At 43.2% G+C, this 16,947-nt stretch overlaps 1 protein-coding gene across 1 annotated transcript in view; it reads left to right on the top strand.

The window, feature by feature from the left end:
- Positions 1-16,947, top strand: part of MYO1E (myosin IE) — a 195,259-nt gene that overhangs the window by 75,734 nt on the left and 102,578 nt on the right. The window contains exons 2-4 of the mRNA XM_044230483.1: positions 6,911-7,054; positions 13,946-14,035; positions 16,175-16,269. Of these exons, the coding sequence (XP_044086418.1) occupies positions 6,911-7,054; positions 13,946-14,035; positions 16,175-16,269 (329 nt within the window). The remainder of the gene's footprint in view (positions 1-6,910; positions 7,055-13,945; positions 14,036-16,174; positions 16,270-16,947) is intronic.

Genomic DNA, 16,947 nt, shown 5'->3' with positions numbered 1-16,947 from the left:
ATGACAAGGAAGTCAGTCCTGGCCCTTTGTCACAGGGATTAACGGAGATCGTGGAAGTGGAGATGTTACACAAATATGGAACTTTGGGTCAGGTCACATATATTTAACATGAATGATAACTAATGAGCCCGTGTCCTGTATTCCTCGAGGGCTCCCCACACTGGATGTGCCAAACCCCCGGTGTACTTTTCCTTCACCAGCTCCTCCAAGCAGAGATTACGTTACAATCCCAGGACAGAGGGATTATAATATTCGTATCTTGCAGGGCTGTGAGAATTAAATGAGATCATGTAAAGTACATCGGCACCTGTTGATGGGTTCAGTAAATGTTAGTTCCTCTGACGCTAAGGGATTTGTTGGCTACCTACTGCCTCATCCCTCCCCACCCCCGCTTCTCCATCAGAAACACTTCTTTGCACTCTATTCACGGCAGTCCAACATACCCACACATGCTTGCTTCAAACATCACCAAAATGGGGGGACGGTCTGAATTCCATCAAGTGGAAAGTCATTACAATCCCAGTGTGAGTTTACAGTGCCGGGCTCAGAGGAAACAAATATTTATGGTTGATTTCCCCCCCCCCCATCTTTTGCCATAGAAGTGTTTCATTCCAGTCAAATAGCAGAACTTCAAAAGGTAGAAATCCTAGACTGTCAATTAAAAGATTAAAGGACAACAGAGAGTTCTGTTCCTTTCCTGTTATGACTCACGAGGACAAAAAAAATCCCATTAAAAAACAAGCCCTGTTCAACCACAGGCCAGAGCCTTACCCCATTGTCCATTGTTCACAATCAGAATATGGTTTATCTGCCTGTTAGGGTGATACACTTGAAACATTGGGAGTATTCTAGTCCCAGGTCTTTTGGAAATCAGACCCGCCATCCTGTTATGCTCATGGACCTGCTGAACATCCCAGATATGATAATTATCTTGTCATGTAGGCAACATCTCCCAATCTACTTTTCAGACCTGGAAGGGGCACAGAACCCAGGCGTACAGTGATGATCCCAGCTTCGGAATAGGCCCATCAACACCCAACACCACCCCCAGACAATTCTCGAATGTATGGGCATCCTTTTCAACATTTCTGTTTATTTGGTTATTTTACTAATGCATGCCTATATGGTTAAAAAATATAATAATAAGTTAACTGCAGAGAAGTTTGAAATGGAAAGTAGAAGACACCCTTCTCCCAAAACCCCAGGCTTTCTTCCCGATGGAACCTTGTGTATCTTTCAAGAAAGCAATTAATCACGTGTCTTTTAAGAATTTTAGACATTTGCGGTCACTCTCTGCTTCAGTCCGCATATTGATTGCTGCTTTCATGACCCTGGGTGTCTTGAAGATACTTCTATGTCAGCAGAAGCAGATTCCTTTTAATGACTGCTGGAACTCCTTTGTAGGGTCTGTCCTCTTCTCATCTGGCCCCAAATCATGTGTCCAGTTTTCCCCAAAACAAACTTTGCAACAGTGAGCAGGCTTGTACGTACATCATGTACGTACATGCACTTGGTGTATCTTAAGGTAAATTCCTAAAAAGAATTACTGGAACAAAGAGAGTGTGAGTTTTATTTTTATTTAAGTAACTATTTATATATTGGTCTGCGTGACTAGAATTTTGATCCCTGTTTCTACAATGCTCTCTAAAAATACTGTGCAGTATACGCTTCCTGGAAGAGGATAAGGTATTTATGATCACCCCCTCCCAGCCAGGCCCTGCCCAACACTAGGCCTATTGTGCCACAACGCATTTCATGGCCTCCCTCTTCTGGGTGTCTAAAAGGCGTTCAAGACTTACCCTCTGTATGGTCTCCTCCTCGCTCCTGGATGAACCAGAGAAGAAAACTGCTCATGGAGACACTAGTGAGAGTGGCTCTGGCTCCCCTCAAGGCCCCCCAAACACCCTCAAACCCCTTCACCCCACCGCACCCCACCCCTGCCTCCCCACGCTGAGGGAAAGTAGGGTTTCAATGGAGAACAGTCCTACCTTTGTGTGCTGACTCACCTTTGCTCTTCCTGGTCCCCACCCTGGTAAACACTCAGCAGGGAGGGACACTCCACCTTTTAAAGTCAGAGAGTCAGCGACCCGACGCCTTCCTCTGCATGAGGGACTCCTGTGTCTTGGTGCTACCTCCTAAATGTGAGGAACAGACCAGGCCATTATGTGGACATGGGTGGACTCCCCTTTCCAGAACGTGTGTGTGAATCCATTGCTTTTTAATAAACAGAATCGTTGTTAGAAACCACATATGGGGGCGCGTGGGTGGCTCAGTGGGTTAGAGCCTCGGCCTTCGGCTCGGGTCATGATCCCAGGGTCCTGGGATCGAGCCCCATATCGGGCTCTCTGCTTGGCAGGGAGCCTGCTTCCTCCCCTCTCTCTCTCTGCCTGCCTCTCTGCCTACTTGTGATCTCTGTCTGTCAAATAAATAAATAAACTCTTTAAAAAAAAAAAAAGAAAGAAAGAAAAGAAACCACATATGGAGGGAGCGTGGGGGTGGTTCGGTGGGTTAAGTGACAAACTCTTGCCTTCGGTGGTAGGTCATGATCTCACGGTGGTGGGATTGAGCCCTGTGTCAAGCTGCTGGCTCAGCCCGAGACTGCTTGGGGTCTTCTCCCCCTCGTCCCCACCAACTCAGGCGTGCTCATGGACACTCTCACTCATAAATGAATGAAAGAATGAATAAATAAATAATCTTAAAGAAAGAAAGAAACCAAACATGGACCCACAAAAGTCTGCATTCAATCCTTAGTAACAGGAAATATCTCCCTTCCTCATTGTAATAACTGTCAGGGCTAAGAGTAACATTTATCATCAACTTTATTGTGATTTTCATGTTCTTTTTTTTTTTTTTTCTTAGCTGGCACATCAGCAGCTATAGTCCTTCCTTTGCACAGTGCTGCCGTGCTCTTTAAGGCTGTAGGACGTATAATTGCTGAGTACCCCTACTTGTTTAAAATGTTCCTATTTTTAGTGTGGAAACAAAAGTTGAGTTACCTACCCAAGAAGAAGCCCACAGAAGAGAAGGAAGCTGACTCCTGTTGTGGGGATAGCCTGGTAAGCCAGGCCTTTGCCAGCTGAAGAAAATGGCCCTTCTCAGATGGGGAAGTCCCCGTTGCTGTCCTTCCTTCTCCCAGTGCGCAAGGCAGCCAGTCCTACCCCCACCCTCCCAGTCAGGAGTGGGAGGAAGCAGCAAAGGGGTCAAGGTTATTTGTCCCAGAAATACTGTTCATATTCTCACAGCCATAGCACAGTAGTTTGTGATCTGAAGGTCATGTCCAGCCTCTGCTTCCGGGGACATTGTCTAGGATTATAAAATGATAACCATTTTCCCACAGCGTTCCCACTTGCTGCCTGCCCGCAGCTGTGTTCCGCGGAAGACCTCTATCTAGAAAAGTCATGCTATGATCAAACTTGATCGTCCCCTACAGAAAAATGGAAAATAGTTTTCTGTTTCACTGTGGGGAACTTTCAAGCAAGGGTGAGAGCCTGCGCATCTATGTTCAGTTCCCTAGCTGCTCGGTTGAAGTTCTCATGCTGTGCTAGAACTGCCCTGCCCAGCCCTGGCTCTGCTTTCATTTATCCATGGGGTGGATTCTGATCTTGTCCTTGATAATCCACGTGGGTCAGTTTTCCCCAAAGGCTCTGATTGTTCCTACACGTTCTAGCTACTTTCCCTCTTCCACTTTACTTCATATGAATTGTTTTTTGGGGGAGGGGCCGGGGGGGCTGATATGGGGAAGGAGAAAGGAGAAAGGAATAGTAAGGTGGGGGTCATTGAAGATGGAGAAGTTACAATTAGAAGACCTTGGACAATTAAGTTTTTTTCATTAGTATAACAGAGATAATCATATACAGTATGGGCAATGATTGTGAAGGTTGAATGAGTTCCTGAATATCACTGCCTCAGGGAAGGAGGGACAGAGATGTGGGGGGCGGGGAGGGGTATAGGAAATGCGCCAAATAAAACATAAGTCCAGTGTTTCAGTCTTTGATGCTAAGAGAAAGTGGTCATTAACAAAGATTATAGGTCTTTTTAATGATCAAATCAGTTTTGGAGACCATCTGTCATTCCAGGGCCATCTTAAACTGAACTGTTGGAAATACCCAGTAAAGTCACCAGGGAGAGACCCTTTGAAGAAACCATGATGTTTGAATGAATTCATAACCATAGATACTTGGGTTCACATCTTACCCTTGCTGCTTCCTAGTTAGGAAGTCTGTTTCTTTCCGCATAGCACGAGAATGTTAGCCCCTCTCTCTTTGAGTTGATGGCAGTAGCAGAAGGAGCAGCCACCACAAATCAAATGGCCGATTCCTTTGCTTGTGGTAAGCGTTCCGTCTCACTATTGGTTCCTTATCCTTTTACGGAGAGAGGTCTGAAGAGACACGTGGAACTCTGGTGTCTGCAGATATTTGAGACCATGAGTCCGTGAACTTCACAAGGAGGCCCTGTTTTCATGAGGAATAACTGCCATTAGAAGGAGGACAGTGGGCCAGACAGGTATATCTCACTCTGCCGTGAGACAGAGAAAAGACAGTCAGATTGGATACCAAGACCAACCTGGGTCACCTTGAGAAGCCAGTATCTATGGCTTGGTACCAATATATACACTGTGACACAGAGCACCTCCATTTCTTGTCCTTCGCAGACATTAAATAACAGCTTGTGTTTTATTAAACTGTGCTTACATTTTCAAAGAGAGAATAACGTATTTGACCTCTTAAGTAGATGGATATTTATCGGGGTTAAAAACAAACACACATACCTCCTGGTTAGGTACTCCGTGGCCTCAGTTTTTGATGAAGAATAATTTTTTGTGAGTGCCCAGAGAATAATCAAGAAAAGAAGGGAGGACAGGGGAGGGAAGGAGTTGCGGGGAACCTTTATCTGTTTGGAAGTAGACGGTGGATCTTGGATTGTGACCGAGTGAGTCCTGTGCAGCCAGTGCTTTTTCCCTCTTTCTGCTTTGCCACAAGAGGAAGTAGGTGTGGTGAGGTCTTGGGTAGTTTTGTAGAACTGATGCTGCTTGTGGTTCTGCGGAAGCCAAATATATCATATAAAGAGTCCCTGTGCAAGGCAGCATGGGTGGCAAGCCTTCCAGACCCCTTTTCTGGAGCGCGAGCCCATGGCATTGGTATACCTTCCCTATGGTAACTCTTTCCTGCCTGGTTTTTAAAAACTGCTTTTCCCAGAGCCCCTTAGAATGGATCTTATAAAGGACCCATGTCTCCTACAGAGAAAAAACATTAAATAAATTTTCCAAAACGAGATTTAAAGTGGTATTTATCTTGTTTCCTTCCACTTCCCCTTTCTCTCGAAGAACCTCCTTGGGACCTTTTCTCATCCTAGTTTATATGTCTGAGCGTGTGGCCTTTTTAGATATCCTTATTACCCTTATCAGAAATTTTCTCTTTTATCCAAATCCCCCAAAACAGTGAGCTCCCGGGAAGGGGGCAGGAGCCGAGTCTCACTCAGGTCAATGCCCACCACACTTGGGCAGCATGCAACATCTCCAGTAGGATGCACAAAGGGAGTGAAGGGAAGGGAGGATCTTCTAATATCTTGTCCTATTCATTTGCCATTATCTCATACGTATCAGATTGTTGCCCCAGTGAGTCTAGATTATAATGACTGTCCCTCCTTGACTCGTCTTTTCTGGCAAATTCAAAATGTTTTAGATTCCCTTCAAATGGCACCTTTTCCAGGAGGTTGGTTCTGTCTTCCCTAGGACAAGGAAGTCTTCAGCACTCCTGGGACACCCATTTTACATGTGTTTACATACTGACTGTTGCTGATGCATGTGCTACTTCCGTCAATATCGAGGTGTCCTTTAGTGGACATGAGTTCCTCAAGGGCAGCAACCACGGTGCTCCCAGCTGCCTCTAACTCCAGAACTTGGCACATAGCATAACATGCAGGGATCCCACTGAAGACATGCCAAGTGAAAGGAAGTCCAGCAGGCCAAGGGTGTTGAGGCCACTTCTGGTGTTAGGTCATAAATCCAGTGAGCAGACAAGGGCTACGGTTTCATCTCTCCAAGGAGGCCGTGGGGCTGGATGAGGTCCTCCTGTCCACGGCACCTTCTGTAATCCCATTTCCTTGTTCATAGAGCAGTGATCAGCCATCAAAATGTACCTTATCTTTTGAATCTGGAAGGCCAATATTAACGTTGACCGTGGAAGTTTATGGAGGGAAAATAATTTGGATGGCTTGAGAAATTAGGCCAATGTGACCTAGCCATTGTGTGATACATACTACTTCTGCTTCTGAGTTCTGTCATATAATTCGCAAATTAATGTAGAAAGTTTCTGTTTTATTGCCTATTGTATTGTTAATTCTACAAAACAATAAGGTTGAAGGAATTATTGGAGACAGTTGCTCATTTTTTTTTAAAGATTTTATTCATTTGAGAGAGAGTGAGAGAGAGAGCAAGCCCGACCAGGGTGAGGGGCAGAGGGAGAAGCAGACTCCATCCAGGTGCGGGACTCTATCCTGGGCCCCCAGCATCATGATCTGAGCTGAAGACAAATGCTTAAGGGACTGAGCCACTCAGGGGTCCTGACCATTGATCATTTATTGTGTTATACTCAAGATACTCTTCAGTACTTTATATATGTTATCTTAGTTAATCCTTACAGGAACTCTATAAAGTGGGTCTTAATTTCTCCTTTTTTACAAATGAGAGAAGAGCAGCTTAAGGGACACAGTGAGCCTGTGTAACTTTTCCTCCCTTCTCTTAGTTCATAGGTGGCAAAGCTGAAATTTAAATCCAGATAATGTTAATAACAAAATCTTTGTTCTGCTCATTCTGCAGCATTTGATGTAAGGAATATTTGGGAGCTTCGTCGCTTTTTTTCCTCCACCAGAAAATAAAGCATCCTAATTATTGTGCGTTTTCTGTTCCCAGGGAAGCAAAGGTGCCTACCGGTACCACTGGCAAAGCCACAATGTTAAGCACAGCGGCGTGGATGACATGGTCCTGCTCTCCAAGATCACAGAGAATGCCATCGTGGAGAATCTGAAGAAGAGATACATGGATGACTACATTTTTGTATCCTTTCTTAGTTTCTACGGACTTTTCTAAGTAAGACGACCATACCCACGGTAAAATGCGATGTGTTCCTAGCATGAGAAGATCCACCTGAAATTCTGAACTTGACACTATGCACTCAAGTTCTTTTCACTGTTTCAGAACATGGTTTTGTACTTTTCTGCCCTCTTTGTTAAGGTGGTGGAAAGGGCAAAGATGATGCTAAATTATTTTCCTGGCATTTCACAAAATCAAGAACCAGCCAGTATTCATCTGTTTCGATCAATGGCACTGTACCTTTGACGTGCTTTAGCTACACACGTGGGGTCTAAAACCTCTGCTGTTCCTAAGGGAAAAGTCCTGATCTGCAGAGAATTCTGTCGATAGAGCTCCCTAATTGCAAAGCAGACAGTTAAGTCCGGACCTAAAAGGTTTTCAAAAGATTTCCTCATGCAAAAAACAATGCAATTTTGCCAGTTTTTCTGCATTCTTATGTTTACTAAAGGAAACATGAGACGTGAAGATCAACTATTGAAAATGTCTGACATTCTTGAGTTGTTCTTTATGTTTCAATTTTAGCTTGCCAGATGCCGTTTTTTACAGGGTTTTCAAAAATTCAGAATGGAAATTTGATTCAAATGTGTGTTGACTTCATTATAAACAGAGAACTGTGATATTTGCTTAAGTTCCTACAGGATTCAGTTTTGTTTGGTACAACTATATAAAGATCTCTTAGTGGAATTATTGTAGAGTTTTAAGATATGCAAAGATCTGTGCAAATCTATATTGCTGTACCGGGAAGTTTAACTGTGATGCTCTTGGTAACTTCGGAAGGCACGGTGTCTTGGAGGACCATTAAAGGTAGAGTCTTTGCAGCTGGTGTTGCATACACTTTAGGTCTTAACCCCCAAAGCTTGAAGAGGTCTAGTTTTCACATCTGTAGCTTCTGTTTGTTATTCATACCACTCACTTGACTATTAGTTAAAAGCATCCATATGTATACAACAATATTTTTGCAGGGAATGCCTTTCTCTTCATTGGTGAGTGGGGAGTTCAACATACCAGGATAGACCATACTTATATTAGTAATGCTAATTAGTAATACTAGTTAACAGAATTATTCTAAGACACTTGGATAGTTAGACCAATACCGTGCTATTTCTTATTGACCACAGGAAATTTTACCAAATCTCTCGGTAGTTAAACACCTAAACCCCTGCTTTGAAGCCTTAACAAATATATTTGGACTTGTTAACTACATTAATAATAGCGTCTTGATCGGGGGCGGTGGCCTACCACCTGCAAATGAAATCTGCCCACTGCCCATATTATACCCAAGGTTTTATTGAAATGTAGCCGTTCTCACTCTTTATTTGTTGTTAATGCCTGCTTGAAATATACAAAGGCCAGGGTGAGTAGTTACCACACAACCATTGGACCTAAAATAATTATAAGGCCCTTTACAGAAAACTTTTGCTGACTCCTATTTTAGTATATGTGCTGCCAAAACGAGCACCCTTGCTCACTGCTAGGTATCTGTGCAGAGCTTCCTTTTAATTTAATTGTATGGAAGCAGTTGTATCGAGTGCTTAAGTTTTCCTTTTATTTGGTCAAAAAATTTGAAACGTGCTCACTTTAACGTGGGCTTATCATCGTGAAAACATGTTAATCACTTTTATGTGCACGTCCTGTGGCACAGGGGAACTGGCAGGGGCTGGGTACAGGCTGTGAATCTGGACTGCCTGGCTTCCAGCCTTACTCTGCACGGGCTTGCTGACCTCCTGCAGGGTTTGTGATCCGTGTGGCTTGATTTCCTCACGAGTAAAATGGAAATGATATTGAAATCTCCTGCATGCGACTGTTGGAAGGTTAAATTATGAATGCAGTGAGTAACAGTAAGCATTACTTATTATTATCATACACTAAGGCAAGTATAGAAGTTCCTTCCGCATTTCTGGGTTATGTTCCAGAAATTCAATTTTAAAGTTGCTTATTGAAAATTCAAATGCATTTTACCATGGAAACTGTTTTAAATGGAGGATTGGTTTATTGACGAGCCCATAAAAGGTGAATTTCCACTGAATACAGTTGAACAAATTATTTATTGGAATGTTCTTAGAACTTGGGCTCTGCTTATGTTATTTACATAGAAGCATGGTTTTTGAAAGCTGATTAAGAAAAAAATGCTAGTGCTTATCAATAGCCAGTCCATCGTCGAGCTGGACAGACTCACTTCTCCCTGTAAAGATAGTTTACCCCCTAAAACTAGGGACTTTCTTTCATACATCTTCTTAAAAAACACGAACTCTTTAAAGCAGTATGTGTTCATTTGACATGATTTATAAAATGCAGTCAACCAGAAAGGAGAACACTAACATCACCTGCAATCCCAGCATAACCTCTTGGTGTATATTTTTCAATATAACTGCATATAGACATGCATATATAAATATAAATAACAAATATAAATATATATATTTTGGGGGGGTCTTCTTATTAATTTTAACAAAAACGGTCTCATCTTGCCTCAGACGGTATTTAGTTGCATGCATAATTCTTCGCATCATGCATTGTATTAAGTATTCATTGGAAATCTGTTGACTATCAGGATTGGCTTTTTATATTCAGACTGCAGAATTTTTAAATGACTCACAAAGAGCGTGCTGATTACGAGCCTTTGAATTATTGCCTTTGAATCAATGGCTGACTAATTGTGTGTTCTACTAAGGAAATGAGTTAGTTGACCACTAATGGCCTCTTGTTTTAGAGATCTCTACTCACTCAGTACAAGAGAAACTCAGCATCTGCATGCTTTCCATCAAGAACACAGAGCAGCCTTGAGCTTTGAGGAAGCTTGACGATTCCTTTGGATATTTATGAAATAATACCAAAGGTCTAACTGCAGATCTTTGCCTCTGTTAAGTGATAAAAGCCTCCTTCATCCAGTCAGTGCTATAGGAATATTATTATGATGGCGTAAGATTATTTTAAACAAGAGAATTTTTTCCCCTCTCACTCCTAAGCTCAGTAGTTCAGGCAAGAAGAGATTCGATTTCCTATTAAGTTATGAGATTGCTTATGATACCTCCTCTACATTGAATACCAGCACATTGTTTCAGATTGAAGGTCCGCATTTGGAGCAATCAATTGTTAATGCATTCAGGCTGAATGCACATTTTTTTGTTCTACATTAGGGGGAAAAATCTGCTTAGAAAATGCTAACACTGGGGGCGCCTGGGTGGCTCAGTGGGTTAAGCCGCTGCCTTCGGCTCAGGTCATGATCTCAGGGTCCTGGGATCGAGCCCCACATCGGGCTCTCTGCTCAGCAGGGAGCCTGCTTCCTCCTCTCTCTCTGCCTGCCTCTCTGCCTACTTGTGATCTCTCTCTGTCAAATAAATAAATAAAATCTTAAAAAGAAAAGAAAAGAAAAGAAAATGCTAACACTGTTTACCAATAAAGCCCTGGAATTTTCAGCTATTTATCCTAAGACAAGGAAGGTTTAATTTACCATCCGTTTTTTTTTTCCCTAAATGTTGCCACACTTCTTAAAATTACATTCTAAAATACATGAGGAAAACAGTGCCGTCTTCGCTCTTGTGCTTGGCCAGACATCCTTTATAGCCACTTTGCCGACGAAAATAGTTCCTGTGCAGAGCATTCCATGCTCATTTGGTCCAGCTTTCTCCCAACTTGTTTTTACTTAAAGACCACGCTCAAGTGTGTTTGGCATTTTCAGCCCTTGAATTAGTTGAGGCTCTTGGGCCAGAGCAGCCAGAGCCCAAGGCCTTGCAGTAGTTCCAAGTGAGACTTGGCCCTTGGCCGTGCATTCAGGTGGAGTGGGTGCCATGCTGGAGGGACATGTTGGTCCGGTGGCTGGAGCCCGGGGCTCAAGGTCCTGCTCCACTGGTGTCCCCATATGTGTCTTCAGGCAAGTCCCCTCACCTCCCCGTTCCTCCTCAGTGATAAATCCAGGGATCAGTTGGGGGGAATTCACTGGACTGTTAAAAAAATTTTTTTTTTTTTTTTAAGATTTTATTTATTTAGAGAGATCACAAACAGGCAGAGAGGCAGGCAGAGAGAGAGAGAAGGAAGCAGGCTCCCCGCGGAGCAGAGAGCCTGATGCGGGACTCATCCCAGGACCCTGAGATCATGACCTGAGCCGAAGGCAGCGGCTTAACCCACTGAGCCACCCAGGCGCCCCTAAAAAAATTTTTTTAAGTTAAGCTCAACTTTGCCTGTTAAGACCATAGAAGTTGTACTACCATCACATTTCATAAAAGGAAGAATATTCTACTACCCTGAGAGTAGAAAGGAAATAATCTAAGACTAAAGGATGGTCCTTTATATTGAATACATTGAGCTTTATGAAAAATTCAGGGCGTGTTTCTTTTTTTGTCATCGTTGCCGCAGAACAATGAAAACCCATAGATCCACCTCCAGCTTTTGAGAACTAACCAGTGAACGTTCTGTTGGGTCTCTTCCATCCCATGTATTCTGTGAGACAAGATGGCATGTATTCTGTTTTTGTCTGGTTAGTGCGTGTATGTGTGTGTGTGTTTATGTGGGTTTGTGTATCATAGCCTCGTACCTCCATACATTCTGAAAATTAACCTTGGGCCACACCTTCACAGCCAGAGGTTAGGTGGGTAGAGACAGTTTACGTTCTGATTATGCCTGAGCCGCTTTTTCCAAAGGCACGCCTGAATTATGTAGTAGGGAGTGGGAGTGAGTTGTCTGGGAAATAACCCAACCCAGCAGGAGACGTGGGTCTCAGAAAAGGAGCTGAGATCTCCGCAGACACAGCCAGGTGAAAAACCGGGCAGGCTTTTGGATAAACCATTAGGCCAGATTCATACCTGAAATAACTAAACTATATTCGTTTTCTTCAGATTCTAAACTAATCTCTTTTCTCGTATCTTCTGACTGACGGAAGTGTATAGCTGCTTAGCACAGACACAAGCCGCATTCTTCTTCTCAAACCAAACTTTATTTTTCAGGAATCCTCCCAAATTATACTGAGTTTGAGAGCCTTACTGGGAGGTTGAGGGAATAGCTATAATTTTCCCTCTTCTCCTGAGTCACGAATTCAAGATTGGCCTAGAATAATCTGAAAGAGGTTTTTTCTCTGTCTTCTTACGAGGCCTTTACCCACATTTATGTAGATGACTTAGTGAAAATCAAGACTTTCTTTTTTAAAAGATTTTACTTATTTATTTGACAGATCACAAGTAGGCAGAGAGGCCTCTGTTGAGCAGAGAGCCCGATGTGGGGCTCAGGACCTGAGATCCCAGGACCCTGAGATCATGACCTGAGCCAAAGGCAGAGGCTTAACCCACTGAGCCACCCAGGCGCCTCGAAAATCAAGACTTTCTAAGATGTTTTTTGACAAAGCAGATTATTAATAGTAAAAAACCAAAAATAAAGTATGGTTTCCTACAAGAGCTCTCATGCAGCCCAGTCCATGTTTATCAGTAGCTGAGTAGCCCTTATCTCCTCGACTGCTCTTTCTCGTGCAGCCCTTCCAAGTCTGATGATTGTTCTGGTCCACGAAAAGAGAAGCAGAATTGCCACCAGATCATTCCATGTTTTCATCGTCTTGTGTAAATATTAATTTTCAAGTATTACCTGACCCATCCCACATTTGACTCATTTGTGTTCAATAATAATACCAAAGCCATGTCTCCAAGACGCTAACACGGGACGCAACCAGCATCTCAAAGGATACGGATTAAGGAAATGGCTGAACCTTCTATACTTTGATTTAATCCTCATAATAAGTCTATCAAGTAGGTGGTATTGTACCCCATCATCCATTAGCCACGGCTTAGAGACGTGACTTGCCCAAGGTCAAAGTTAAACTGAGCTTGGGTAAAGTAGGCCTTCTCACCGGTTTCCCTTGCTGCTCTATTTGACACCCAGATCCTTGAAAAAAATACATAAATGTCCCCTTGGGGGAGGAAATGTCACAGCTTTACATCTTTCACTTCAGATTTTCCAGACATTTCAAAATCCTTGATTAAAAGAAACGACTTTGAGTATGTGTATTTTGTTGTGTTTGTTGTTTTCTCTCTCTCTTTTTAAATGCTTGTTTTTCCTCAATGAAGGGCAGGAATTTAACACTTCTGTCTGTTTAGTTCACCACTGTATCCCCAGCATCCAGAACCGTGCCCGGCATGTTGTGGACACCCCAGTCAAGCTAGTCGATTACTGAATAAATGGAGACTTTTTTATTTTATAACAATATTTCATCTGTTGGGGTATATTAAAATGTGTGTGTGTTTATAAAACAGTTAAGACTTGGTGTAAATGCTTTCTCTTCTGATGAGCTTTCCTGGATTCCCCATGCAGAAATAATACCTTCTTCCCCTACACCTGATCTGGGTGGGTTTGTGATTTTCTGCTCCAAATAATGTCTTACAGATATAACTCCGTTCCCCATAGCTTCTAAGGAGTAGGACTGTTCAGTTCGTCTTGTATCCCTCTGTTTGTTAAATGAGTAAGTGAGTACATTTTTAGTCTACCTAAAAGATATGAAAGTTCGCAGGGAAAATGGTATTTGAACAAAGGAATGATAACTGCTCTTTTCACTCCTAGGTCAATTCTGTTTTGTGTTGTTTTGTTTTCTTAGCCATACATGTCACCAGTCTTAAAAGGATGTGCTTCAGATCATTTAAAATAATGATTTCTTTTTGGAGCACCTTGGTAATTAAGCTCATTACTCTTCCTGGAGAGGAACAAAACCTGAGCCAGTTGGTAATTGCTCTTGTCTTTATTTGTAATCTTTTAGAAAACAAGTATCTGAGCTTTTTGTTTGAACAGTCATTATGAATTCTTGATAACATCTGGTTACTTAATTTGAAAAATGTGTAGCTATGAAGATTAATGCTGGACCTTAACTAGATATAAATTCAGACATACATAGGATCCGTATTAATCTCAGTCAACCCTTTCAAGCAGATGCCGTATTTTGGGGAAAAGGAAATTGAAATGTACCAAGGAGCGGTAAGTTATACGCCACATGAATTACTGTAGTGTTTGGGGCTTTTATGATGCATAAGTAATTTTTCTTGAAGTTGGCAATACATTTGCATTTTCTTACTGTGAATTATTTATTGGGGAAACTCAAGTGGCTGACATCGTTTGTTTTTTAATGATGTGCTGCTCTAAAAAGCATAGGACTATCTAATATAGGAATATTGTATACAAAATTATTCAAATAGGATGTAAGACCTACACTTTGGTGGGGGAGGCAGGGCTCCCTCCTTCCACACAGGCCACAGAATTCTAAGGACTGAAACATCAGTTAGCAGGCAAAAGGATAAATAGGGCGATGAGAACCGTTCCCTCCAAACCAGAACCTTAGTTAGCTATGGCTCTGCACGGAACCTGAAAAATGAATCTTTCGTGACTTTATTAATGTGGTCCCTGTTCAGATCCAGCTCCGTAGCCATTTCAGTCGTCTGATAAAAACAGAAACTGTAAATCTGATGACTGTATTTCCCGACATCCCCAGGCCACCCCTTCCCTGCCTCTTTCCCCTTCTCTCCTCTGCGGCAGAAGCACGAGAGCGTTCATTAATCCTGACCCCTGGAAAACAAACAAAGGGGAGCCCACACAAATTCATCAGTTGAAGTGGAAGGCAATTTACCCAGAGCAAGAGCCCAGCCCATTGTTGCCAGATGAATGGTGCTGGTAGCCGGAGCCCAAGGAGGCTGCCACGCGAAAGACCTTTGATAATGCTGCCTTTATGGGAGCTCAGCACAAGGGACACACTGTCAGCAGAGGCTGGGCCCGGCCCTGGCGCCCTGAGCAGCAGGGCCCCCGGAGCAGCGGGCCCCCGGAGCAGCGGGCCCCCCGGAGCAGCAGGCTCGGAGCTGGCTCCACGTTCCCAGTGACGGCCAAGGCCAAGGCGGGGTGGCCGGGAGTGCTGTGCTGTTTCTCTCCCGTCCTCTGAAAATTGTTGTTCCACGAGTCCCTTTTGGATCCTTTATCTCTTAAAAAGTTCTCTTTCAAGAAATGCCCCAGAATTTTAAAAGATATATTTATTCTGAGCTGCTAATGGTAAGAGTTGTAAAATCGGTGTTTACTGAACGCTAGGTACCGTGTTCCACCACCACAGTCATTAAACAGCCCTGGGTGCTGGCTGTGGGTTACCGTCCAGCCCCATTGCACAGATGAGGAGAGTAAGGCTCAGAGAAGTTCAGTACGCAGCTCTGTTGAGTGTACGACAATATTATCCCTACTTGAGAGCTGGGACCAGTTTAGGGTGACAGAGTCCAAATGTCTTCTCACTGTGTCTGCCATGCTCTTCCCTCTCTGCTGTGAGTTAGTCTTAAATGTAAGGCAACTTCTCTCTTCTGATTCATAGCACATGAACTATTTTTCTTTTTAGTGATTCTTGAGGTAGTGATGTTAAATCCCAAGAAGCTGAGGTAAATGGGGGGCGAAATCGTCCTGACACAGTGAATTTACTGGTGAATTTGTATTCAGGCGTAGCTCATAGCCAAGCCAGCCCATGGTTCTAAAGCCTCAGGAGGAGATCTTGGTGTGGTAGGATTTTTTTTTTTTTTCCTTCCCCAATGAGGTGAAACAGACTGGTCAAATCAGTTTATCCCTTTAAAGAACTACTACCCCTCTTGCCCTCTTCTTAGGGAAAATGTTTGGGTTTTCTCCTCATTCATAGGTGGTGTCACTTCATTTCTTCTGGGCTTCCAGCATCTCCGACTCTCCTCTTAGAAAAAAGTTACGTAGGACTTTAGAATTTCAGTAAAAGTCAGATCCAAGTTTTTAGTAGGCCTCTTGTAAGACCTGTTGCCCGGATGTCTTCAGAAACGTTTAGGAATGGAATGTGCTCGGCCGAGGCGTGGCGGGAGGAAGGGTGTGGTGCCAGAGTTACCTGAAGACATCTTCCCCTCTGAGGGCTGAATCACACCTTTGCTGACGGAGGAGTCCTTTCCAGTCCCGTCTTCATTTCTCAGGTGTAACTCCTGAGGACCTAGGCAAGCTTATGAATTCCTGTGATATACAAGCCTTCAGATTGGAACTGTACAGGAGCAAATCCATTGCTAAGACCAAGAAAAGAAATGTGACATGTCGCTCTCTCTGACCATGGTTTTGCTTTTGTTTTTTTTGCTTCTCTAGGCACAGTATGAAAACCCACCACATATCTATGCTCTGGCAGATAATATGTTCAGAAACATGATCATTGACAGAGAGAACCAGTGTGTCATCATCAGGTATGGGAAAGAGCCTTCTTCAGAGTAGAAGGCGTGAGACCCTGGCAGAGTTCGCGTTCCCGGTCAAGGAATGCTGGTTTTTTCTATAGGGGCTGGGGTCAGAAGCTGATTGACGTACCCAAGAAACAAGCAGGACGTCTGCTTTGTCTTGGTTTATTTTATAACTCCAAATCGTAAAAGATTTTGCTTCCCTGGGGTTGTGGTTTATACTTTTGTCGTGGGGGGCATTAAGGCTCCGGGGCACATAGTGCTAGCCTGCCTGCACTAGCATCGTGAAATATCTTCCCTCCCACTTGACCACTGGCTTCACTCTGAACTGGAGATCTTTGATGTCAGGAGTACACTAAGTGTGCTTCTCTATTTTGTCAGCAGGAATCCTTTTCCCTAGGTCCCTCTTTTTCCTTTCCTTAATAATTTTAGTAGTTCAAGTTCAAACTTTTTCAGTATCCTTTGTCGTTTGCTTTTAATCTACAGAGGGCATCCCTGTCAAACACCAGGCTTAGGTGTTTGTGGCCGCGTCTCAGAATCCTTCCAACCTGAGCCAACTCTGAGTCTTTGCTGGGATTATAAGTGCTTTCACGATTTTGTTTATTATTATGAACATTTTCAAACATATGGAAAACAGAAGCATCCATATTCCCATCACTTAGAACTTGACGGCGACTAACATTCTGTCAT

The sequence above is a fragment of the Neovison vison genome, chromosome 13, assembly GCF_020171115.1.
Source record: "Neovison vison isolate M4711 chromosome 13, ASM_NN_V1, whole genome shotgun sequence".
NCBI classification, from domain to species: Eukaryota; Metazoa; Chordata; class Mammalia; order Carnivora; family Mustelidae; genus Neogale; species Neogale vison.
The sequence above is the reverse complement of the archived record's forward strand: the minus strand, read 5'-3'. Positions and strand labels throughout refer to the sequence as shown.